The sequence below is a fragment of the Brachyhypopomus gauderio genome, chromosome 5 (genome assembly GCF_052324685.1).
Source record: "Brachyhypopomus gauderio isolate BG-103 chromosome 5, BGAUD_0.2, whole genome shotgun sequence".
Classification (NCBI taxonomy): Eukaryota; Metazoa; Chordata; class Actinopteri; order Gymnotiformes; family Hypopomidae; genus Brachyhypopomus; species Brachyhypopomus gauderio.
Window position 1 is genome coordinate 31817131 of NC_135215.1, and position 25101 is coordinate 31842231.

General features: G+C 42.7%; 2 protein-coding genes across 7 annotated transcripts; both read left to right on the forward strand.

Moving 5' to 3' along the window:
* The first annotated feature begins 199 nt into the window (after positions 1–199).
* Positions 200–18052, forward strand: incenp (inner centromere protein). Of its 5 annotated transcripts, none has more exons than XM_077007122.1 (21): positions 200–300; positions 1158–1304; positions 1385–1492; positions 2514–3157; positions 3374–3434; positions 8471–8543; positions 8674–8785; positions 8932–8965; positions 9065–9164; positions 9314–9448; positions 9629–9646; positions 9985–10094; positions 10217–10340; positions 11376–11498; positions 11810–12030; positions 12111–12210; positions 12587–12670; positions 12772–12858; positions 12939–13022; positions 13310–13457; positions 16833–18051. In XM_077007122.1, the coding sequence occupies exons 2-21, from the start codon at positions 1165–1167 to the stop codon at positions 17015–17017; spliced, it is 2691 nt and encodes an 896-aa protein (XP_076863237.1). In that variant the 5' UTR covers positions 200–300; positions 1158–1164; the 3' UTR covers positions 17018–18051. The 5 variants fall into 5 exon arrangements, with proteins under 5 accessions (XP_076863237.1, XP_076863238.1, XP_076863236.1 ...); XM_077007123.1 differs by having other exon boundaries at positions 229–394; positions 1123–1304; positions 16833–18052; XM_077007121.1 differs by having other exon boundaries at positions 229–394; positions 16833–18050.
* Positions 18053–20413: 2361 nt separating this feature from the next.
* On the forward strand, positions 20414–24858 carry prnprs3 (prion protein, related sequence 3). Of its 2 annotated transcripts, none has more exons than XM_077007126.1 (2): positions 20414–20572; positions 21398–24858. In XM_077007126.1, exons 1-2 carry the CDS (start codon positions 20429–20431, stop codon positions 23186–23188), a joined length of 1935 nt encoding a protein of 644 aa, XP_076863241.1. In that variant the 5' UTR covers positions 20414–20428; the 3' UTR covers positions 23189–24858. The 2 variants fall into 2 exon arrangements, with proteins under 2 accessions (XP_076863241.1, XP_076863243.1); XM_077007128.1 differs by lacking the exon at positions 20414–20572 and adding an exon at positions 20615–21217.
* Positions 24859–25101: the final 243 nt, after the last annotated feature.

The window sequence follows — 25101 nt, forward strand, 5'->3', positions numbered from 1 at the left end:
GTTTTTAATGTTTGTTTGGGAGGTTTGAATCAGTGACAGACGTACGAATTGCCCAATCCCGTCACGATACATAAACCTCTTCCCCTCACACGGACCGCCCAATTTCCCACCCCCCGCCCCTGCTCGATGAATGGTTTTTATTGGTCAGATGGTGTTTGAAAGACAAGGGCATTGACCAATAGCGTAGCGCGTAGCCCATGATTGGTGTACGGAGAATTTTAAACTACTTAAACCGTTTTGAGCGGGTGTCTCGAAACGAGGAGTTCGCGTACGAGAGGAATTATTTACTTGTTTTTATAGGTAGGCTCGCTTGTATCTAAATGTTTATCGGAAATTAGGCTAACTTTAGGAGAAGAAACCGAGAGGACTATTAAGCGTACGTTTTAAACTAAAGGTACTGTGGGCATTTATTTTGTCCGGTTGTGTTTCCCCGGCGGCGGCAGTGATTGAAACGGCAGCGCGAGCGCAGTTCTTCCGTTTTAGCTTCTTGACATTTTACAGTTTTGTAAATTCAGGGTTTAATGTCCGTCAACACCGACGTCGTTACTTAACAACATCTGGATTTTCTTTTTAGCTTATTTGAGTTTGTCTTCAATTGTTATGGGTGTTGTTGATCTTTCAAATGCAGCGTTGTCCTGGCTAGCTAGTTGACGGTTAGCTGGTAGCTAATGAGCTAGCATGGCTAAGCGACCCTGAACAGACACACTGAGCCGTGTGCGTGTGTTCTCAACCGAGCGGTTTTATTAAGTCGTTTTGTCCCTTTTATACGCGGAACGAGTTGATAACGAGTTGTTGAGCTTTTATTCCAAATCTGATAGTTAGTTTTTAACATTCTGCAACCCAGCAGACCTAGATGTGCGTTTTCTAGTGTCCTGTGTGTGTGTGTGTGTGTGTGTGTGTGTATATGTGTATATATATATATATATATTAGTTGATGTTTATTAGTCTGTTCCTTCAGCAGAGTTGACATTTTTTACTTATACTGTTCAAATTATGTACGTGCCTGGGGTCAAATCTTATTTTCAGTCAGTTTTAGTGTTCTGACCGACATACTCGTTTTGACTTTATTTCTCGGTTTCCCTTACGTTCCCTCACGGTGTCCTACACTTCTCTCTGTGGCAGCCCTGTAAGTGCAGCTCACCTCCTCCGTGTTGCAGGGACACCATGAGTTCCTTGCTGGAGGCGACCCGCTCCCTCATGCAGGTGTTCGACGGGAAGCTGCAGGAGTTCACCGACGAGATCAACAATGTCCACATGGTGTGGCTGGAGGAGATCCAGCAGGAGGCCCAGCGCATGTTCTCCAGGTTGGTGCACCACAGGTTCACACGGCCCTGCATCTGACCGACGGACGCGGGTTTGAAGCTGTTGTGGGTTTGTGTTGCAGTGACTTCAGCACCGAGCCAGAACTTATGCCCAAGACCCCGTCCCAGAAGAGGACGACCCGCCGCAAACGGGTGTCTATGGAGCTCACTGAAGGTCGAAGCAAGAGACGGTCAGTCGTTTGTGTCATTTCAGTGACCCCGAACCGAACAGTGTTTTGGATGTATATACTCCGATTTATTCTGCAGTTTGACTTTTCCGGTCCATTTTAAACTCTTCTGAACCGACAGATGGCGATAAATAAACGAGTTGTGACTGGCAAAATGCTGTTGTATTTTAAACATGTGTGACATGACTACAATTAACGGGGTTTCGCCTCTGGTTTAGACCACAGCAATTTATTGTTACTCTTACAGTCTGTTACACTCAGTCTGTTAAATATGATCTTAAAGTACAACTTAATGTGGCATTTCCTTTTTGTAACTTTATGCATATGGAGTAAGACTTGTAAGGCCCAAGACAACGATAGAGTCTTTAGGTTGTGTATCTTTTGGTGTAGATCTCAACAGTCTGACATGTAGTTATGAGAATAAATATAATGGCCAAAAACATAAAAATCAACGGGGAAAATACTGTAGCAATTTTATTGTTTCATTTGAATGTTGTCTATGCGAATATAAATGAGCGCTGGCTAGCCTACCTGAAATGGGTAGATCGAATGATCTCTTTTCTTAAAAGCTTGTGGAATATGACAAAAGTGCCACATATTGTAGAATCATAACCCTGCATTAAAAAAATAATTTACTGAGGCTTGGTGATAATGTGGAGTAGAACAGTAATACAGAATGTATTTGTTCTGCTTTTAACTCCATCTCTAAACAGTGGCTTTTTAAAGGTGTTTTATAACATTTAGAATAGGAAATGGGCAAATAAGAAATAAACTTCAACCTTGTCTGTTTTATAGACATCATTCATGTTATGAAACATGGATAATGTGATTTTGTACTGGTGTTTATGTTCTAAAGGAGGGTTTTGGTTCTGTGTAGAAGTGACTTTTATTGTGCAACAGTTATCAGAATACCTATCATGATGTGAATTATATTTCCAGTCATACATGAGTGTCCATAGTTGTGTGTGCTATAAAGTGTGCACACATTCCTGATGTTATCGGTCTGACCTTTTCTCCTGTCCAGCTTCTCTAAAGGGAAGCGCAGTAACCTGCGCCGCTCCTCCATCCAAGCCACCCTAAACTCCATCTCTGAGCTGGTGACGCCCGTCTCCAGTAACGGTCCCGAGGCCGCCCCGGAGGAACCCGGCCCCCGCACACGCCGCAACAAAGCCGCCTCCGCTGCGGCGGGAAGCGAACCGGTCAAACGTAGCACGCGCACCAGAGGGGCCGCAAAGGCAAAGGAGCAGAGCGTGGTGGAGGAGGAGGAGCGGCCGGCACCGGTGGCAGCCCCACAGCCACCCCTCATCTCCAAGAATGTTCTAGAAGAGAAGGCAGAGACGGAGAAGCCGTGCGAGGAAGAGGAGTCGGGCAGCTCTTCGTCCCTGGCTCGGCCTGTGGTGGAGATTCCCAGAGCTGAGCTCCTCTCTGCTGAAGTGCCGCTGCAGCCGGGTTCCTCTCCCGGTCGCTCGGCTAATAAAATCGCCATCGCCACTACGCCATCTCAGGCCCCTTCACGGACCTCCACCCGACACTCCCTGGTCGTGCGGCGCTCTCTGGTGGTCCTCAGACACAGCATGACCCAGGAAGCAGTTCGGCGTGCTTCTCGGCGCTCATTCCTGAAAAAGAAAGCCAAGCAGGGCAACTCCACATGCAGCAGCACCTTCAGTGGTGAGGCTGCGCAAACAAAACCAAAATATGAGCTAGAACTGGTGTGCACGTTCCAGTGATATCGGTTTGTAGGACTTTAATTTGGATGTATCCCTATTAAGCAAAGTACATTTAATTGCAGGGTAACATTTTTAAAGGATTAATGTAAAATGAAAATTGTATCAATTTCCCGCATAATCTTTTTACTCATCTTTGTATTTCTTTTCCTTTTCCCAGGTGATGTGTCTATGGATCTGGAAACAGAGGAGAATGAAGTTGTGGAGGACATGATGGAACAGTGAGTGAATTTAATTTAGTTAATAATAATAAGTTTAATATTTTATAGCGCCTTTCACAAACCCAAGGTCACTTTACATGAACATGGTCATACATAAGAGGAGAGTTGGGAGTATCAGTGAGAGTGGAAGTAGTGAGAGAATAGGAAGGTCTTTACATGAACATGGTCATACATAAGAGAGGAGAGTTGGGAGTATCAGCGAGAGTGGAAGTAGTGAGAGAATAGGAAGGTCTTTACATGAACATGGTCATACATAAGAGAGGAGAGTTGGGAGTATCAGCGAGAGTGGAAGTAGTGAGAGAATAGGAAGGTCTTTACATGAACATGGTCATACATAAGAGAGGAGAGTTAGGGAGTATCAGTGAGAGTGGAAGTAGTGGGAGAATAGGAAGGTCTTTACATGAACATGGTCATACATAAGAGAGGAGAGTTGGGAGTATCAGCGAGAGTGGAAGTAGTGGGAGAATAGGAAGGTCTTTACATGAACATGGTCATACATAAGAGAGGAGAGTTGGGAGTATCAGTGAGAGTGGAAGTAGTGAGAGAATATGAAGGTCTTTACATGAACATGGTCATACATAAGAGAGGAGAGTTGGGAGTATCAGTGAGAGTGGAAGTAGTGAGAGAATAGGAAGGTCTTTACATGAACATGGTCATACATAAGAGAGGAGAGTTGGGAGTATCAGTGAGAGTGGAAGTAGTGAGAGAATAGGAAGGTCTTTACATGAACATGGTCATACATAAGAGGAGAGTTGGGAGTATCAGTGAGAGTGGAAGTAGTGAGAGAATAGGAAGGTCTTTACATGAACATGGTCATACATAAGAGAGGAGAGTTAGGGAGTATCAGTGAGAGTGGAAGTAGTGGGAGAATAGGAAGGTCTTTACATGAACATGGTCATACATAAGAGAGGAGAGTTGGGAGTATCAGCGAGAGTGGAAGTAGTGGGAGAATAGGAAGGTCTTTACATGAACATGGTCATACATAAGAGAGGAGAGTTGGGAGTATCAGTGAGAGTGGAAGTAGTGAGAGAATAGGAAGGTCTTTACATGAACATGGTCATACATAAGAGAGGAGAGTTGGGAGTATCAGCGAGAGTGGAAGTAGTGAGAGAATAGGAAGGTCTTTACATGAACATGGTCATACATAAGAGAGGAGAGTTGGGAGTATCAGTGAGAGTGGAAGTAGTGAGAGAATAGGAAGGTCTTTACATGAACATGGTCATACATAAGAGAGGAGAGTTGGGAGTATCAGCGAGAGTGGAAGTAGTGAGAGAATAGGAAGGTCTTTACATGAACATGGTCATACATAAGAGAGGAGAGTTGGGAGTATCAGCGAGAGTGGAAGTAGTGAGAGAATAGGAAGGTCTTTACATGAACATGGTCATACATAAGAGAGGAGAGTTGGGAGTATCAGCGAGAGTGGAAGTAGTGAGAGAATAGGAAGGTCTTTACATGAACATGGTCATACATAAGAGGAGAGTTGGGAGTATCAGTGAGAGTGGGAGTAGTGAGAGAATAGGAAGGTCTTTAGCTGAGCTTTGAAAATAGGAAGAGAGGCAGAGGCGCAAAGAGAGGAAGGTAGAGGGTTCCAGAGAGTGGGGGCAGCAACACTGAAAGATCTGCCACCCATAGTGGACAGTCTGTGTCTTGGAATGGTTAATAGACCGGAGTTAGAGGACCTGAGCTGACGTGAGGGTGCAACAGGTTGGAGAGGTAAACGGGTGCGAGGCCATGGAGGGCTTTAAAAGTCATTAAGAGGATTTTGTAGCGGATGCGTTCTAATGTTCAAATTTTTTAGCTGACACAAGGATTCTGGCTGCAGAATTTTGAATGTACTGAAGAGGGCGAAGTGTTTTTGCTGCTAGACCATAGAGCAGTGAGTTACAGTAATTCAATCTAGTAGTGATGAAAGCATGAACTAGGGTTTCAGCAGCTGTAGGTGAAATTATGGGCCGAAGCAGAGCAATGTTTTGGAGATGGAGAAAGGCAAACTTGCAGACAGATTTGATGTGTGGTACAAACATGAGACAGGAGTCAAACAGAACACCTACATTACGTACAGTAGGCGACTGGCTAACGGAGGCGTCATCAATATTTAGGCTGCATTCAGGAAAGGCAGAGATGGCTGACTTGGTGCCGATAACTGAGTTCTGTTTTAGATGCGATGAGTTTGAGGAAATTGCAGTTTAGCCAGTGTGTTATTTCCTGAATGTAGGACAGCAATATGGAAGGAGGGAAGGAATCTGTTGGTTTGAAATCAAGGTAGATCTGAGTGTCTTCAGCATAAAAATGATGATTAAGACTGAAAGAACGGATGATATTGCTAAAAGGTAGTATGTATATGATAAATAACAGGGGACCGAGAACGGAGCCTTGTGGCACACCCTGGGTGACTGGAGCAGAAATGGATTTGTGCTTCCCAATACTAACATACTGAGACCTGTCAGTAAGATAAGATGTAAACCAAGATGGCACAGTGCCCGAGAGACCAATACTGGAAAGACGTGAGAGGAGTATGTTATGGTTAACAGTAGGGGTGGGAATCTCCAAGTACTCTGCGATTCGATTATAAAACTATTATAGATGCATCTTGGTAGTAGCAATCCATGTTGAATTAACTTCAGTTTTATTTCCATTTTAAAACTCCCATTTTATTTTATATTTAATCAAATGAAAGCAATATGGCAAGTACAAGGCCACACATTCCAGAGAACTGAACAAAGAAATACAAACTGAAAAAGTGCACCTGTAGCAGCATGTTTGCAGTAAATTAACAGATTTCGGCAAATGCCAACTCTTATCCAACATTATGTGCAAACAACAAACAAATATGTGGTACCAAAACCACAGCGTCCACACGAGTAGAATGATGTGCTAGCAGCTGACTTAAAACAATATCCTGGGAATAGAACTCCTCAGACAAAATCAGAAATTTGCCAAAATCACAAACAACTTTTCATACACACAATCAGAATTCTGTGCAACCAGCTCTAATAAAAAAATAATGCTTGTACACTTCAGCATATTTTGAATAGCTAATAACTTAAACGCATTCCTTATATAAAAATAAAGATTCCAAGACTTCTGACTAAACATTGAAAAATAATATCTCCTAGATGGGACGCTGCATCTTTGCTCCAATGTGTGCAGCAGGGCACGAAAGCCCTGGTTCTCAACGACTGAATATGGACGCAAATCCTTCACTATGAAAGTTGAGAGTTAAGCACAAAGCGAATTTTAATGTTGCTTTGTGTTTCAGGTTTGAAAAGTGCTGGAATTTAGGCTAAAGTACTTGAAAATGCTTGAAATTGTAACTAGTTCGTTTCACAACAAATATCTGTCTGACTGAACAGTTCACTTGTATTACGTTAACAAATACGAGCCTCTTGTAATTCCAGGACAAAACATTAGAATGTGACGACGTTAAGATTGGGCGTTTTGAAAATAAACCACCATTTAAATAATGTGATAAAAAGCAAATTATTTTGAATCATTTCGAGTATATGTATAAATATTTAACTTTATTAAGTTTAACGTGCTGGGAAATATTGAAATGGACCTTGAAAGTGACGTACAAGTCCTTTAATTACACCTTGTATAGGTGTATGAAACGTGACTGTTCATTGCGCTAAAACGCGGAGCGCACGCGAAGTTACAAAATTCGAGAGGTGCACGAGGACAAAACGACCTCTCGAATTGACAGCGAGGCCCTCGCGCACGGGCGGAGCCACCGCGATTACGTCGTTTCCTAAACCAGGATGTAGTAAGTTAATGCCGGCTGGATTTGCCGCTCTTCTTGCGTCATTGTTATGTGCGCAGCACAGACTGTCTGGGTGCAACACTTCCGCTCGTTCTCAGTTAGAGCTAACGTCTAGACAATCGATTGTTGTCATTTGTGAATCGATTCTGAATCGTCTATGTTGCGCATCGAGATGCATCTAAGAATCGAAAATTTCCCACACCCCTAGTTAACAGTGTCGAAAGCAGCAGTCAGATCAAGGAGCAGAAGGACAGATGTACGGCCAGAGTCAGAGGAAAGGAGCAGATTATTTAGTACACTGAGGAGAGTCGTCTCAGTGCTGTGAAGGGAGCAGAAACCTGACTGGAATGTATCAAAAAGATTATTGGTGGACAGAAAAGCCTGTAGCTGTATGGAAACAGCCCTCTCGAGAACTTTGGATAGAAAAGGCAGATTGGAGATAGGTCTGTAGTTATGTAGATCTGAACAGTCAAGGCCAGGTTTCTTAAGGACAGGGGTAATGGCTGCCTTTTTTAGAGAGCAGGGAACATGACCAGAAGTGAGTAAGAGATTAATGAGGTGAGAAATGGGGATAGTGATAGCAGGGAGAGACCGCTTCAGAAGTGGAATTGGAGCAGGATCAAGTTGACATGAAGAAGATTTGGACTTTGCAATAATTACAGCAATGTCATCAGGGGAAACAGGAGAAACATTTGAGAGGGAGGCACCACCAGGACTGAGAGGAAGGGGAGAGAGATCAGGAGGAGGTGGGTTGAGAGCCTTTGTTAATGGAGTTAATTTTGTCTTGAAAGTGATTGAGAAAAGCAGTAGAGATGTCAGGAGAGGATAAGACCGTATGAGTAGGAGGCCGAGAGAGTTTATTAACAAGAGAGAAGAGTTGCTTGGGATCATGTCTGGAACCTTGAATAAGATTGGAGTAGTACAAGGAACGAGCAGACTTAAGTGCAGCTTTGTAGACGAGCATATGCTCAGAAAAGGTAAGAGCGTGCACGTGAAGCACAGTTTTTTTTTTTTTATAGGGGCGAAGCTCGGGAGTAAACCAGGGAGATGTGTGAGTGGCAGGTACAACCCTAGTTTTAAGTGGGGCTAGTGAATTTAGGATGGAGGCGAGAGTCATTATAGAGAGACAGCATCATCAGCAGAGGATAGGTTACAGATTGTAGGGAAGGGAGAAGCATTAAGATGCAAAGAGAAGGATGGGGAATCAACGGCAGAAAAATTACGGAAGGATATTGAAGTTTTAGAGCTCTTTTTTTTTCCATCTCCTCTGCTCTAGAGTGGTCACTGAGGCAGTACCTGCAGATCCATCAGTTGAAACCAGCCCAGAAATCCAGACACCCCAGTCTGAGGTGAGACAACTAACTGCACTCTGCTGGTGGTCCACGCACTACTGCCCAGTTGCACCCAGGGACAAACTGCCTCCTGAGCTCCCTCATTTCCCCCATTTTCATCTATATATGCATGTGTGTGCTAAATCAGGAGCTTGAGCCCAAGATGCCAGCAGATGAGGCAGTGGAGGAAACTCCCAAGACTCCCAGCCCCAGCGAGAACTGTCGATTCACACGGTCCATGGCTCGGCCCTCGCTATCAGGTACTGGTGTGGTTCAAGAAATCTCAATTTGCCCTTGATGTCTCGAGTCAAATTTCGCCCCAGAATATCATTCCAGAATATTTGCCCAAGGTCTGTGAAGGTAGGATGGTGTAGTATATCAATGGGTTGTCTTGTTGTGTCTGTAGATGACAGTGGGAAAAAGTCTCAGGACGATCTCTGGTAAGTGCTTCAGAGTTGCACTTTTGTACCAGTGGTGTCTTCGTCTTTGCTTGTTTGTATGGGCTGGTGTGGTCTAGAACCTGAAGCTGTGTTTTTCAGCGCACCGCGGGCAGGCTCTAAACGTCGGGCAGCAGTGGCAGCGGCCGAAGCCCTCAGCACCCCCAAGAAGACGCACTCCCCTCCCAAGAAATGCATGACTGTAAGAATACGCATGTCACCTGTGGAGGAGCGCTCTGTTTATTCCATTGACTTCAGACTGATTGCATGATTACCACCGACACCAATACCCCTTGAACAAGTTCTGTGCTGTGGTTGCAGTTCTAATGCCCCACACCCCCACCCTCGTAGGCCTCCACACCTGGTATGCGCTCTTTCCTGCACACCGTGCAGAAGAACCAGCTGCTCATGATGACCCCTTCCACTCTGGGCCGCTCCTCTATCATGAAGTCTTTCATTAAACAGTCTGGAAAACTGGATGTCAAAGTAAGTCTATGCAACCCTACACCTCATTATTAGAGGTCACAATAACCAACTGTCGGTGTGATTTGACATGCTAGGTTTAGGTTGGGTTAGGTTTAGAATTTCAGCTTCATCCGGTAAGAATGGATGTAGCCTGCTTGCTTTGTTGGTAATCTGTCCCCTCCTGTTTATTCCCTTCCCCAGTTGAGCATTGTCTCGGTGGTAAGTGTGAATCCTGATGTCGGTGTCCTCGTAACCTCATCACTAGTTTATGTGCATCTATGCACACACTGGGGCACGTTTGCTTTGGCCGTCTAACTTTTCATGGAGGTGTTGATTAGATCCCATACTACTGTACCTTCTAAATATCCATGTAATGTATCAATTAGGTTGGGGGGGGTATGTGACTGACTGTCTTTTGTTTACGTCTTTAACTCAACCCTCACCAACATCTCACAAAATTTCCCTCACACCTGTCTGGGTCTTCACTGTGTCTGAAGGGAAATTGCTGTGTTGGTTTGAGTTGTCTCTTCCACTTACAAGTCTTGTTCTTTTGTCAGGAGCGGGAACGGCAGAAGTGGGACGCTCTAAACAAGAAGAACGAGCAAGAAATCGAAAGAAAGAAAAAGATTGAGGAGGAAAAAAGAAAGAAGCAGGAGGAGATGAAAAGGTGCGAGACCGGACGTGTGCGATTTGTGTGTATGTGCGCATGTTGATGTAGGTTTGAATGTGAGATTCTGAACTTTTATGTTAACAAACAGCAGAGGGGTGAAAAGTGATGTTTGATCTTAGGAAACGTGATGAGCGCTTGAGACGGGTAGTGGAAGCCCGCGTGAAGGTGGAGAAGGAGAAGGAGCAGGAGACGAAGAAGAAAATAGAGGAGAAAATGGCACAACTAGAGAAGAAAAGTGACATGGTTGGTGTTTTATCTCTTAAGGACTCTGGTTTGTTTTTCACAGTGCATTTGAAGTGCATTGTGAAATTTAGGCTAACAAACTGCAAGACTTTTAAAATCTGTAGAACTACAATCTAATACAGTAGAAAGAACAATACTGTTGAAATGTAGTGTAATGCGAGATCCAGTCTGATGAAACGCTTCAAAAACCACTTTGGTACATACGGTTGCACATGTAAATGGGACCACATGAACACACTGGGTCCAGACCGAGCAATTTCTCATGTCAGCTTTTTTAAATTATAAAAAAAAAAATTTGCGATTAATTATTTATTTGCCAAATCTCATCTATTGTCAATGGAATTACAATATGCTGTATTCTTTGGGTGCTTTGTTGCTTATTTGTTTTGGGGGCTTTTTGTTTAGTTTAAGTCACAGACACTGGTCCATTTTACACTGTGCATTTTAATCTTAATGGTTAGTTCATGAGCATCACCTATTGGTCAAAGAAACCAAATTGAAATGTGATATGCGAGTTCTGCATCTTAATTGAGGATTAACATAAAGTGCTAACAATCGGGACTTCCGGTTATGGCGGCGCATTGAGCAGACGCGTCTCATGCTCAGTTGCTTTTCAAAAATCCTTCATATAAAATCCACAACGAAACTATGCTGAGACAGAATTGAAAACGTAACAAAGAACTAAATGCTTGAAAAATGCCGAAAAAGGGGACTAAAGAGAAGACAACGACGGAAAGCGGCGAAGATGGATTGGAGCTAGTTGAAGAGGAGCCATGCTCTCCGGAGTTAGCCTGCATAAACGCCGGAGAAAACATAAATATGGCAAATTCTTCAACAAAAGTGCTAACAATCTGTATTCAGCATTGCAAAAGAAGAAAAAAAACCCCTGAATTTCACGACTGAATGCTTTAGTTTTGAGTAAGCATGTAAACAACCTGCATGTATTTGGCTTCTTGGGGTCGCGGCGGTCCCGCTGGGGTTTGGGGTCGCGGCGGTCCCGCTGGGGTTTGTGATGTGATTGTCCTGCACCCTCAGCTGCGTGTAGAGCGTCTTGCGGAGGAGAAGGCGAAGAAAAAGGTGGCCACGAAACGCCAGGAGGAACTGGAACTTCGCAGGAAACAGGAAGAAGCAGCCCGGAAGAAAAAGCTTCAGCAAGCTGTAAGTCACTTCATGTGTACACGCCCAGGCCCAATGTGTTTATAAAAAATAAAAAAAACTTTTACATATGCATTTCTCAAACTGACACTTTAGAGATCATTTAAATATCTGGACGATGCAGAGTGGCTTCAACTTGCTATAAGATGTGCAAGTAATGACCTTTTTGTTGTGCCTGTTTTGATTGTCTGCAAAGGCGTCGTCCTCTCTCTGAATTTGTCTTCTATATGATCGATGGGTCACACCTTGTTTTCGTACTGTAAGTTGTACGTGTGTTCGTACGGCCCTGCCCCTCACTGCTCCCTCTGTCTCAGGAGGAGGAGGAGAAGAGGCACCAGGAGCTGTTGGCCAAGCGCAAAGCGGAGGAGGAGCGGGAGAGGGCACGCAAACAGGCGGAGGCGGCCCGCGCCCTGGAGCTGAAGAGGGAGCAGGAGAGGGAACGGGAGAGACAGGAGAGAGAACGGGAGAGACAGGAGAGAGAACGGGAGAGGGAGAGACAGGAGAGAGAACGGGAGAGACAGGCTGCCGCCGAAAGGTTGGGGCACTAGACCTTTTCAGGTTGATGTTTGTTGGGGGACGACGTTGTTTCTGAAACGAGGAACCTCTGTGTTGCAGGGAGAGAGTGGAACGGGAGAAGGCCATCGCTCTTCAGGTGGAGATGGAGAGAGCTGCTAAAGAGAGAGAGAGGAAGGAGCTAGAGGAGAAGAGGAGGAGGGTAGGTGTTTCTGGGGTGCTCAGGGTCTAATCCTCCACGCTCAACCCTTTGATGTCTGGGTGGACCATTATTATTATTTTTTAAGCTGCAGAGACAGCATATACACTATGTATATGCAATATTAAAATGTAGCTTGTGTTGCCATTACTAATAATCATGGCTGAGACGGTGGTTTCGTTTCTGAAATTGGCCAACAGCAAAGGGTTAATTTGATCCTGCAAATAAAGCCTTAAATCGAGCATTTTAATGGCTGGTTTGCAGGGTAGCACAAGGACTCTTAGATATTCTAGTTCACAAACGTTCCTTTGGGAGCATATGGTGTTTGCTTGCTCTCCTTTGATGCCCAGCAGTGTCTCAGGTCTTTGTGTGCTCTTAGGAAGAAGAGCAGAGGAGAGCTGAAGAGGAGAGGGCTGCCCGTCAAAAACCTGCTGCAGCTCCGCCAACACTGCCTACAGCCACGGTACGAGCACGGCCCTCTGCAGCTGATAGCCTCTTCTCCTCAAAGGCTCCTTGTTTCTCTTGCCTGTGATAACACCTTTTGTCTTTCTTTCTCATTCTTAGAGTACTCTTGTGAAAATGCCCACAAGCAAAGCACTCAATACCACCATTACGTACAGTCCTATGCTAAATGTTACTGTGGATATAGAGGTAAGACGTTTTTCTTTGTCCTGCAGTATTGAGCCTCCTACAGTTTTGCTGGTGTTTTAATGGTCTATCCTCTTTATCAGTCTCTCTCAAAGACTCCCGTGAACAAAGGAACGGCACATAACATGGCCATGGATAAAGGCGCAGGGATGAATGTGGACATGGAGGTAAGATGAACCTGCTGCACTGAACACATTCTCCATTCAGTGTCTAATGTTCCTGTTATCTGCCAAGCGTCTCCTGAAAATCTTGACCACAAAGTGTTGCTACACTTGTGCTCAATTGCTGAGACTCCAGAGTGTTATTCTCAACACTGCAGTTATTGGGTATAAAGGATTAATACACCCTCTTTCCTCATGGATACAGTGATGCACTAGTATTAGCTATTGTGTGAGGTGCCTGGATTATCCTTCCGGTGCTGGGTAAGAAAGGCATCTCCTCTTGCGTTCTACAGCAGTCTCCCCAGTCCTACCAGATTACACCTAAAGGCAAGAAGGTGGAGGTTTTGGTTAATCCTGAGGACTACGGGATGGACCAGAATAGTGATGACTCAACTGATGATGAGTCTGCACCCAGGAAACCCATCCCATCCTGGGCTGAAGGTAAGGTGCTCTAAACGGGTCTCCCACATTATCTGTGGTGCTGTAGTTGGGACCGTGCACAAACAAGAACTCTGGGCTTTTGTCTGTGGAAAGCAAAGAATGGGGTTTTCAAAAAAATTCTCCATCACTTCCTGTGGTGTATGAAAAATGTTTCAAAGCTCATTTTCTCTTGTATACATTACCTTTGGGATGCATTTATATTAAATGCATGTGTGTACTCTTCTAAGTGCTGTGTATTTCAGCCTTATTATGTAACCTTAAACATGGTACCAATTAGGGGTGCGGGAAATTTTCGATTCTTAGATGCATCTCGATGCGCAACGTGGACGATTCAGAATCGATTCACAAATAACAACAATCGTTTGTCTAGACGTTAGCTGCGCACATAACAAAGACACAAGAAGAGCGGCAAATCCAGCCGACGCTAACTTATTAAAGCCTGGTTTATACTTGTCGAGCAGGGCGAGGGTCCGCACGGTGAAAATGACGTAATTGCGGTGACTTCGCCCGTGTGTGAGGGTCTCGCGCGCTGTCGAATCGCGAGGTCGTGCACCTCTAGAGTTTTGTAACTTTGCGCGCGCCGCGCTTCGGCGCAATGAACAGTCATATTTGCAGGGTTCATACACTTTCACAAGGTGGAATTAAAGCACTTGTACATCACTTTCAAGGTCCATTTCTATATTTCCCAGCACGTTAAACTTAATTAAATTAAATATTTATACATATACTCGAAATGATTCGAAATAATTCTCTTTTAATCACATTATTTAATGGTGGTTTATTTTCAAAACGCCCAATCTTGACGTCTTCACGTTCTCTCATGTTTCGTCCTGGATTGACAAGAGGCTCGTATTTGTTAACGTAATACAAGAGAACTGTTCAGTCAGACAGCTATTTGTTGTGAAACTAAGTAGTTACAATTTCAAGCATTTTCAAGTACTTTAGCCTAAATTCAAGTAGTTTTCAAATCTGAAACACAAAGCAACATTAAAATTTGCTAGGGCTGCCGCAATTGGTCGATAAAGTCGATGACGTCGACGCAGAAAATACGTCGACTTCAATATTTTAAATCGACGCATCGGTTTTGGTTTTTTTTTTTTTTTTTTTTTTCTTTTCTTTTTTTTTTTTTTTTTTACATTTATTTATTTTTTTAAATGTTTATTAATGTTCCGTTTTAATTTCTACAATGTGTCCGTTCAAAGAAATGCTTTTCCTCAACCCGTGACATCAGAGAGTCTCCAGTCATTGGTCAGCGACACAAAAAAAAAAAATGCCGGCTGCAGCGGAGCCAAAGGAGCTTCGCAAAAGTCTACAGCAGGGGTCGGCAACATATGGCACGCGCCACGCTGGACCAGCATCAGCAAAAAAATAATAATAAAAAATCTCAGATTATTTATTATGGATTATACTTTTGCGAGTGACCGTAGCGCGCGACTCCGCAGTCCGCACACCTCGCGCGAACCTGCGCGAACGGCGGAAGCATTTAAACTTGCAGTGTCACAATCTGTGCAGTGTTGTCCGAAACGATATGTGGTAGTATAAAGAAACACCCTTTAAAAACAGGGTAATGAACATTTACCTGACAAATTAATGTTGCTTTGTGTTTCAGGTTTGAAAAGTGCTGGAATTTAGGCTAAAGTGAGGGCAGCCCTGTTCTTAATCAGAATGTAGACATCGTGACTGTCACAGGCAACAAAGCCGTTTAATAGTATGCACTTTGTTTAATATAAAAAACTTGAATTTGATAAAGGAAATGTGGAATTTCAAGTTACATCACTGAATATGCCCTCTTTTTTATGTTTACTATGCTGGAGTAAAATTTTGCTTTAACATTTTGCACTATAAAGCTGTTTTACATTTTTTGTTCTGTATTATGTTGTCAGAATATATGTAATTTACAAGAGAGCCAGTTTCTTTGTTTTTTGTTCTGCAGAAAATTAATCGTTTAGACTAGTCGACCAATCGATAGTCGATAGTTTGAATTGATAGAAAAATAGTCGTTAGTGGCAGCCCTAAAATTTGCATTGTGCTTTAGAACTCTCTCAACTTTCATAGCGAAGTACTTGCGTCTGAATTCAGTCGTTGAGAACCAGGGCTTTTGCGCCCTGCTGCACACATTGGAGCAGAGATACAGCGTCCTGTCTAGGAGATATTATTTTTCAATATTTTAGTCTGAAGTCTTGGAATCTTTATTTTTATATAAGGAAGGCGTTTAAGTTATTAGCTATTCAAAATATGCTGAAGTGTACAAGCATTATTTTTTAATTGGAGCTGAATGTGTGTATGAAAAGTTGTTTGTGATTTTGGTAAATTTCTGATTTTGTCTGAGGAGTTCTATTCTCAGGATATTGATTTAAGTCAGCTGCTAGCACATAATTCTACTCTTGTGTGGACGCTGTGGTTTTGGTACCACATGTTTGTTTGCACATAATGTTGGTTAAGAGTTGGCATTTGCTGAAATCTGTTAATTTACTGCAAAAATGCTGCTACAGGTGCACTTTTTCAGTTTGTATTTCTTTGTTCAGTTCTCTGGAGTGTGGCCTTGTACTGGCCATATTGCTTTCATTTGATTAAATATAAAATAAAATGGGAGTTTTCAAATGAAAATAAAACTGAAGTTAATTCATCATGGATTGCTACTACCAAGATGCATCGATAATCGTTTTATAATCAAATCGCAGACCTCTGAATCGTAATCGAATCGTAGAGTGCTTGGAGATTCCCACCCCTAGTACCAATGATAATGAACTAAAGAGCCCTTATATCTATATTTGTTTCGGTATTGGCAGTTATAGATCGGATCGGAACTGAAACACTGGATCGGCCCATCACTAACAAACATACTACATGCAAGCTAACGCAGGAACGTTTTCTTTGTCACAACTGTTAGTTTAAACCAGGGGTCACCAACCTTTTTGAAACTGGGAGCTACTTCTTGGAAACCAATGATTGCGGAGGGCTACCAGATTGATACACATCAATGGAACGAAAGTTGTTGAGCGGTGGGGTGGGGATGGCGAAAAATAAATAAATAACGATGCAGCTCATTGGTGCGTGGCACTATAGTGAGCTAATTTTAGAACAGCCCCGCGGGCGACTCATGACGTCCTTGCGGGCGACACGTTGGTGACCCCTGGTTTAAACTAACAGTTGTGACAAAGAAAACGTTCCTGCGTTAGCTTGCATGTAGTATGTTTGTGTGCTTTTGCTCATATATTTTTTGTAAATACCTTTTGGTCACCTGTCATGTGGGGTTTTTTTTTTTCTTTCTTTCTATAAATGAAATGCTAATACCATATTGTGTGACAACTACAGACGTAGTTTCTCACATTCACTCCAGGAGGTGGAGTAATCCATGCGTGTCTCTGCTTACAGGCATGCAGCTTCAGCAGGCCATCAAGGAGGCCTATTTTGTCCCCATGGATCTGCACTCTTACTATGGGGAGGTTGAGCAGCCTAAACTGGAGGCAATTTTCCAAAGGAGCAAGCCACGCTTCTTTAAGCGCACCAGCTCCGCGGTCTGGCACTCCCCTCCACGAATGGGTGCCATGTTCAACTAGCTTGGGCCAATCTGTTAATCTGTTTTATATATCCGTTTGTCTATATGTAAACATGTCTTTTATATAAACCTTTGGATTTCACTTTAATAAAGCACTATAAAAATGTACATGACGTTAGAGTAGTGCAAACAGGATTATAATTTGTTCAAATTCAGGGTTTTTTACCAAATTGCTGTAATTTTGTTTCTTTTTAATTTGTTTTTCTTTCTGGGATTCAGTTGCAACGTTGTGCGATGCGGGATTAGTGTATGTAATTGCCCCACTTCAGTCTTGAATGTCCATGAACAATGGCATTGAATTGTTAGGCATAAAGCAAGCCAAGGACAGTAAACGATTCAGTCGTTTTGTTTGTTTTTGGTTTTTTAGAATTGTTGATTCTAAAAAATAAATAAATAGACTGTAGTCAAGTGTTAAGGGGAAATATTTTAATACAGGCACGTCTTTCACGATAAGACAATGTTCCATTGTTGGTCGTGTGTGTGTGTGTGTGTGTGTGTGTGTGTGCGTGCGCGAGCTTTGAAGCATTATCTTGATGCAGGTTGCGAGAACCCTCATCTGGATTTTCTCTTAAGTCTAAACTGCATAATCTTTGACATCCAGTACCACTCCCAAGTAAGGAGTCCGTATGGGTACTAAAGTGGCATCTTATGCCAACTCCTTTGTTGTGAAACATTTTTGAGTAATACACTACTTTTACCCTTTAGAATTTCAGAGATACACTGAAAACTGTAGGTGCTGTTCTACATTATCAGCTCTTTAATGTACATGGACTATAGCACATCCAGGAATGAGGATAAACTTTCATTGAATGATGATTTAGTGAATTTTTTAAATGTTTTCTTTAAATAACTACAGACTACTTCCTATCTACAATATAATTCTTCACATTGCAGGGCCTGCAAACAAAGGCCTCTATATTTAAAGTCACTAAAAGAACAGGTGTGATGTTGGCAACCCATGTGATTTGAAGTATTTTCTGCTCATTTGTGCAGGCACCGTTTTTGAAAAAATTCACGAAATTTTCACAACCAAATCACACGAAAATGCTCTTGGTAATTTGTGCATTGTTTGCAATAATAATCCTCAGGATATAAAGCGGTAATGGTTATAGAGTGACGTCATAAAGCCTTCATCAACATCCAAGTCTTGCTAGTTTGTTTTGTTTATTCTGTATTGTGCTGCTAAAGAAAACATTTGAGCTATGTTACACTATATTGTCAAAAGTATTCACTCACCCGTCAAAATGATCGGAATCAGGTGTTTTAATCACTTCGTGGCCACAGTTGTATAGGATTAAGTACCTTGGCATGCAGATGTTTTTACAAACATTTGTGAAAGGATGGGTCACTCAGGAGCTCAGTGAATTTCAGTGTGCCACTGTGATAGGATGCCACCTGTGCAACAAATCCAGTTGTGAAATTTCACTCCTAAATATTCCACTGTCAACTGTATTATAATAAATTGGAAGTGTTTGGGAACATCAAACAAAGTGGTGGGCCACTGATGGAGCGGGTCAGCGGCTGCTGAAGTGCATAGTGTGAAGAGGTCGCCAACGTTCTGCAGAGTCAATTACTACAGACATCCAATTACTACAGCCTTCAGATTAGCTCAAGAACTGTGCAGAGAGCTTCATGGAATGGGTTTCCATGGTCGAGCAGCTGCATCCAGGCCATACATCACCAAGTGCAGTGCAAAGCGTCGGGTGCAGTGGTGTAAAGCACACGACTCTAGAGCAATGGAGGCGCGTTCTCTGGAGTGACGAGTCTTGCTTCTCCATCTGGCGATCTGATGGATGAGTCTGAGTTTGGTGGTTGCCAGGAGAACGGTACATCTCCGTTTGTAATGTGTGGTAGGAGGGGAGATTATGATGTGGGTTTGTTTTTCAGGTGCTGGGCTTGGCCCCTTAGTGCCAGTGAAAGGAACTCCAAGATATTTTAGACCAGTTCATGCTCCCAACTTTGTGGGAACAGTCACAAAATCATGCCCCATCATTATGAGTGTTGCCTCCTGAAGTGATGTATTATTGTGGTAAATGAGTAAGTACAAACATATAATAGTGCATACTTAACTGAATGAAATTATTTGTAAGTGGTGTGCAACTATAGAGACCCTAATTCCATTCATGTCAAAATGTCATGCCAAAATGTCTTAGAAGTTCAACATGCCAGAAGGGTTGCAATATAGACAAGCAATTTCTTACGAAAAAATATGGTAAGGTAGAAACCCTCATGGGAATGTGTTTATTTGCATTATAAAGACGGGTTGCCACATTTTATGTCTGAAATATTCTCGGTAGAAGTAGGTAACCTCTGAGGACAGAAACTGAAAAAATATATATATTTTTTTAAATCTGAAAAATATGTAGGCCTTCATGATGTAAGTACATTCAAAGGAACTTCCAAAGGTTGAATGTGAAGTCACTTTTATAATTATAATTACTCATGAAATTACTTTTATCATCACAAATGTTCTATATTCGCAGTTCATTGTGCATACATTTCATAACACGCTATCACATTTCTCAAGTTATATAGCAAGTGCTTCTTTCAACGGCACAACGGAGCACAAAGTAACGAAAATATTTAGCTGCGATTTGGTTTATGAGGGGTCTGGATGACGTCACAGCGAATAAAACGTTTTAATTTCCTAAACTGCCTGCACAAACCGGTACAAATGCAGCATAAACGAGCAGAAATATGGTTATTCTATTTCTGATCGCACGTGGTGCCAGCTTCACGCAGGTAAATAACTGGTACAAAAGTAAAAGGTGTTTGTTACAGGTATTGTTTACTGTCTTTTTCTCAGGTATTGTGCATAATTGGTTTATAAGAATTGCTTACTATCTTTTTCCTCAGGGGATGTGCATATTCAGGTATAATAATGACTTGGCATAATTGTTAGGTATCATATGACTTTCATCTAGTGGTTTTTCCAGCTTAGTCCTGAACACAAGGTACTCTATCTATACTACCTTGGAGATTCCAAGCAACTACGTAGCACTTTTGTAAGTCGCTCTGGATAAGAGCGTCTGCTAAATGCCGTAAATGTATTGTCACCACCCATTCATCCTCCTGCATTACAGCAGGATTACTTGAAGGAGATGTAATTATATATATTTATATTGTAGAAACCAAGAGAAGTCTTACCGATCGGACCATGCTGGATTCAGGATTTGGCAAGGCATTTTAATACTAATTGACGTTGTATTAATCACATATCTGTTTTGCTATGGCAGCAACGAAATTGGGAAAATAAAAGAAAAACTTTAATACGCCATGGAATGAACGTTATGATATAAACACCTCTTTCTACTAATTCAGAAACACATTGCATGCAAGGTTTACGTGCGTGTCTTTGAGACTGAATGTTTTATATATATTATGTTGATATTTGACATTATAGTGGACTTTTATGGTAATAGGTCATTGTGCCCAACCCTGCACTGCTCGGCTGCGCGTCATCCTGCACAACTCGAGTTACATTTACACGCCAGTGTTTAACTCAAACCCTTCTACGTCACAGGATAACGGGCTCGAGACCAGCGTTTTTACAAAGGTACATTCGTTATCAAGCTCGCAGAACGTCCTGATTTTAAACGTCTCGATGTTTTATACTCGGCGTTTCTTTACGATATTAATTTAAACTCGTTTAAACGCGTTTTTGGTTAAGTGGTGTTAGTGAGGTGACTTGGCTAAGCTAGCTGGGCGCGCGCGGCGTTGCTGGGGTTACAGCTAGCCAAATTAACGCGCAGATCTGGCTCGCGCGACGAGTTAAACATATCTCTGTTAGCACTAATTGTTTTTGTGTCGTTGTTATTACTGAGTAATGTTAACCACGTGCAGTTAATAATCTGGTTATTAAAAAGGCCTGTTAATCAGCTGTCTATGTATCTATCTAACGTAGAATGATAAACATAGCGTGATTAGGTCAGCTAGCTAGCTGTAGCTGACCCGCGGCCTTATCAATAAAGGTCTAGTCTGTCCTGGCGTTATCTAGATAGTTCACCAGTTGCCTTCAAATGTTTATTTTTGTCCACATCGAAGATATTTGGCAATAATAATAACTAAGAAATAATCAAGTAAATCAATCACATTGTAATCGTTGTCTTTCGTGATGAATCTAACGGGGAGGTAGCTAGCTGGCTGGTTACCAGGTTATTCCACTGTTTTGACAGTACTTGTCATAGGGATGTTATTGACTGTAGGTGGCTACTTATTATTACTGCCTAAGATTATATATTATATAAGTTATATAATATAACATATTATTATATAATATAACATATTATTATATATATTCATTCATTATTCGTTTTCAAGTTCATTCTAAATATTCTGCCTTTTTTTATACAAAATGTAATCTTTCCTTCTGTTTTTAAAGATGAATCGACTGGCGGTGCTGTGCGTCTGTCTGTCTTTGATGGTTTTAGTCGTGGCCAAGCGAGGAGGAGGTGGAGGTTTTAAAGGTGGATTCGGCTGGGGTAAAGGAAGCAGCACAGGTAATAAAGGAACAAACACTGGAAGCAAAGGAGGCAGTAACACAAGGGGGTCATCATCAGGAGGGACACATTCTCAGCCGGCAAATTATCCTCGTCAGCCTCAGGTTCCTAATCAAAACCCCCCACCATACCCTGGCGCGGGCGGCTCCTCTCCTGGAAGAGGGGGTGTTGGAGGATACCCCAATCAAGGAGGGCACCCAGGTCAAGGTGGTTACCCGGGACAAGGTGGCTACCCGGGACAAGGTGGCTACCCGGGACAAGGTGGTTACCCGAGACAAGGAGGCTACCCTGGACAGGGTGGCTACCCGGGACAAGGAGGCTACCCAGGACAAGGAGGCTACCCAGGACAAGGAGGCTACCCGGGACAAGGAGGCTACCCGGGACAAGGTGGCTACCCGAGACAAGGTGGCTACCCGGGTCAAGGTGGCTACCCGGGTCAAGGTGGCTACCCGGGACAAGGTGGCTACCCGGGACAAGGTGGCTACCCAGGAAGAGCGGGGGGGTATGGCAACCCTTATCCTCAAGGAGGCTCTTACCCTGGCTACCCAGTCCGGGGAGCATCGTATCCTGGTTCCAACCCCAGCCAATTTGGTGGTGCAGGAGGTTATGCTGGAGCACCACAATACCCCTACTGGAACCCCAACAACAAAATAATCAGCCCTCGCTATGGGGGCAGCTATGGATATGGTAGTTATGGAGCCGGTGGTTCCCCTTTTGCACAGTCTGTGCAAAGTATGGGCAGGGGTCCCTCTATAAAGTCAAAGGGATTTGCTAAGCAAGCAGTAATGGCTGCTGGAGTTGGAGCTGTGGCTGGCATGGCCATAGGTTACGGCCTGGGCAGTTTCCCCCGCCCGCACTTTTCCTTTAACAATCCACATGAAGAATATTATTACAACAACTACATGTACAGACGCTATGGCACCAGACCCTCTGACAGTAACACAGACCCCAGCTCTCCAGGTGGTAAACCAGGTGATCCTCAGTCACGCAACACTGATCCAGGAGCCGGTAATGCTTATGAACTCTTCCAGAATCCTCCACCACAGTCCTATGACAACTTCATGGATAACTGTATGAAGAGGCAGGACTTGTTAAAAGAGGAGCAGGTGAAAAGGAATAAAAGAGCTACTGAAGACTCTCAGTCCCCTGGTGTTGCAGATGGTGGAAAGCAGGTTCAAGGAGATGATCTTCCAGAAAAAGAGAAGTCAGACGGAACAACAGATGCTGAAGTCCCAGGCAGCAGTAATGGTACAAGTGAAAGCATAGCGGAAGGATCCCCGAGCAGCGCCAGCACGGATTTCCCCTCGGCCGCAAAACTCACGGGTGCCACGGACCCCCCCACGCAGTCCCAGGAGAAGAGAACGGATGAGAAGAGCGAGGAAGAGGAGGACACCGTGAGCATAATGGAGATCGGCTACCCCGCCCTGATCGAGCAGCTGAAAGCCAGACGCTGCGTTGAGCTGTATATGGTTAGCGTGGAGTACCATGCTCAGCGTCAGGCCCAAGAGCGCAGCGCTGGTGGCGCTGGTGGCAGCAGTGGTGGTGGTGGCAGCGGTGGTGCGGGCGGGGCCTCTTCAGGAGGCGGAGCACTGCCCAGGCCCCTAGGCCACGGGGTGATTCTAGTGCTGAGCAGCACCCTGCCTCTTCTCCTCGGCTCCCTGCTGTTACACTGAGCACGGCTAGGCAATCAGTGGAAAAATAGTTATGTGACATCAACACTTAGCAAGGATTCACACTCTTGACTATTTAAACTGCTGGAGCTGGGTTATTGAACTTTATTCCAAAATTAGTTCCGTTATCCCCTCACCCACTTGCTGTTAAAGATTATGGCCTGTCAAACTAATGACACACAGTATCTGCTTCTAAAACGATTGCTGGAATCATTTTAATATCTGTCTGTTAGTAAAGCTGAGACCATTACGTTTGCAGGTGTCTGTTCGGCACACATAGACTCATGTAAAACATGTTATTCTGAATATAGGGAGACTTATTTTCACTGCCAGGTCATGACCCCCCTACATAAGGCTGTACATATGCTGCCCAGCTGCCTTAACCGAAACATTGCATGAATTCTTAATTAACTGTTTATATCTAACATTGTAATTTGTTACAAGTATAGATTAATATCTTCAGCTGAATTAGCTAAAATTGCAAATAGAGCATTTCATATGTTTGCTTCGTTTATTCATTCATTTATTTAGACTCACTTTGATCATTTCAGGAACAGATAATTTAATTACTAGTATTTAAAATCAATAAATCTTTAATTACCCTCAACATGCAATTCCAAAGTGAGTATAAAAGCACCCAAAACACAGGAGACAAAAAAGGCACGTTTTGTTTTTGACATATAATGTGTGTTGTGTGATTTGTGTGTCCATGTCTGTTTAAATATTTCACTGATAGCATATGTGACGCTAAAGTATCTCCATGTTGAATATGAATGTGCCCTGAGTAATCGGCTTAACATGTTTGCAAATATGATAAAATTCTGTAGAGAAAATATGTAGCTGTGTGAGTGTGAATAGCGTTCACAGCACTTTTTGACATTTCTATATGAAGTACTACTGATAGAAATTTTTGAAGTTGACAGTAGGCAATTTGTTTATTTACTTTTGTTTGATTTCTGTAATTTATTTTGATTGACTTTTTGTGTGTTTCTGGCAAATACTAGTTACGTTATGTATTTTGATTCAAAGTCAGATTTGATTTTAAGTTGTCTATTGTATATTGGCATTATGGTAGCAGTTTGACATATGGAGTGCTTTAATTTTAGGAACAGCATCTTAGTTAAGAAATCTAAATTAATTTAATTACATTTAAGTCACTTTTTCTATAACAGCTGCTAGACGTTCTGGTGTTTCCAGTGATTTTTCACTATACATCACTACTGCACTGCCTAGAAGCAATCAAAGTCAGTTTTGTTTCTACAGCACTTTTTAGAACAGCCATGGTCACGAAGCAGCTTTACAATATCCACGCCCAAGCATTTACAACATCCATCTGCTAGCATACTGTGTCCCTGGTCTGATTGGGACGACTAGATTAACAGACCCTGACCTGTATCTGATTGGGAAGATTAACAGCAACAACATAGAGTGAATGTTTGTGAAGTGCATTTAACTCATAATTGTTAATTTCCCCCCCACATAATTTAATTGTTCTTTTGTATAATACAGTTTCAGCTTTGAACCTGAAGGGATTTTTATATTCATAAAGTATGACTACTGCATCCAATTAGGCTGTTAAAAACACTGTAATCTTAACTGCACTGACTGTTTCTCATGATTTGTTATGTCAAGTATATAATCATATTAAACAGACTCTGCATGCAATGTCCTCACTTTTCTGTCCTGTGCATTCTGTTGTCTGGTTGTCTGAGTGTTTTCAGGTCGTTGCAGTTCATTACTCGTGTGAGTGGCTGGTGTCCAACTCGTCAACTGGGTTTGAAGTCAAGGGAAAAACTTGGGTGGTGTTGGGTCAACTTACCTAACCATAATTACAAATACATGCATGTGTTTTAGTTATGACTTTAATTATTATTATAATGATATCAATATAGTATAATATAAATTATTAGTATATG

Bases quoted from the DNA above. Each gene is read 5' to 3' on its own strand.
- incenp (XM_077007122.1), top strand. From the start codon at position 1,165: ATGAGTTCCTTGCTGGAGGCGACCCGCTCCCTCATGCAGGTGTTCGAC. The intron at 12,211-12,586 runs GTAGGTGTTTCT...GTGTGCTCTTAG, and splicing joins TAGAGGAGAAGAGGAGGAGG to GAAGAAGAGCAGAGGAGAGC. The intron at 13,023-13,309 runs GTAAGATGAACC...TGCGTTCTACAG, and splicing joins GGATGAATGTGGACATGGAG to CAGTCTCCCCAGTCCTACCA.
- prnprs3 (XM_077007126.1), top strand. From the start codon at position 20,429: ATGGTAATAGGTCATTGTGCCCAACCCTGCACTGCTCGGCTGCGCGTC. The intron at 20,573-21,397 runs GTACATTCGTTA...CTGTTTTTAAAG, and splicing joins AGACCAGCGTTTTTACAAAG to ATGAATCGACTGGCGGTGCT.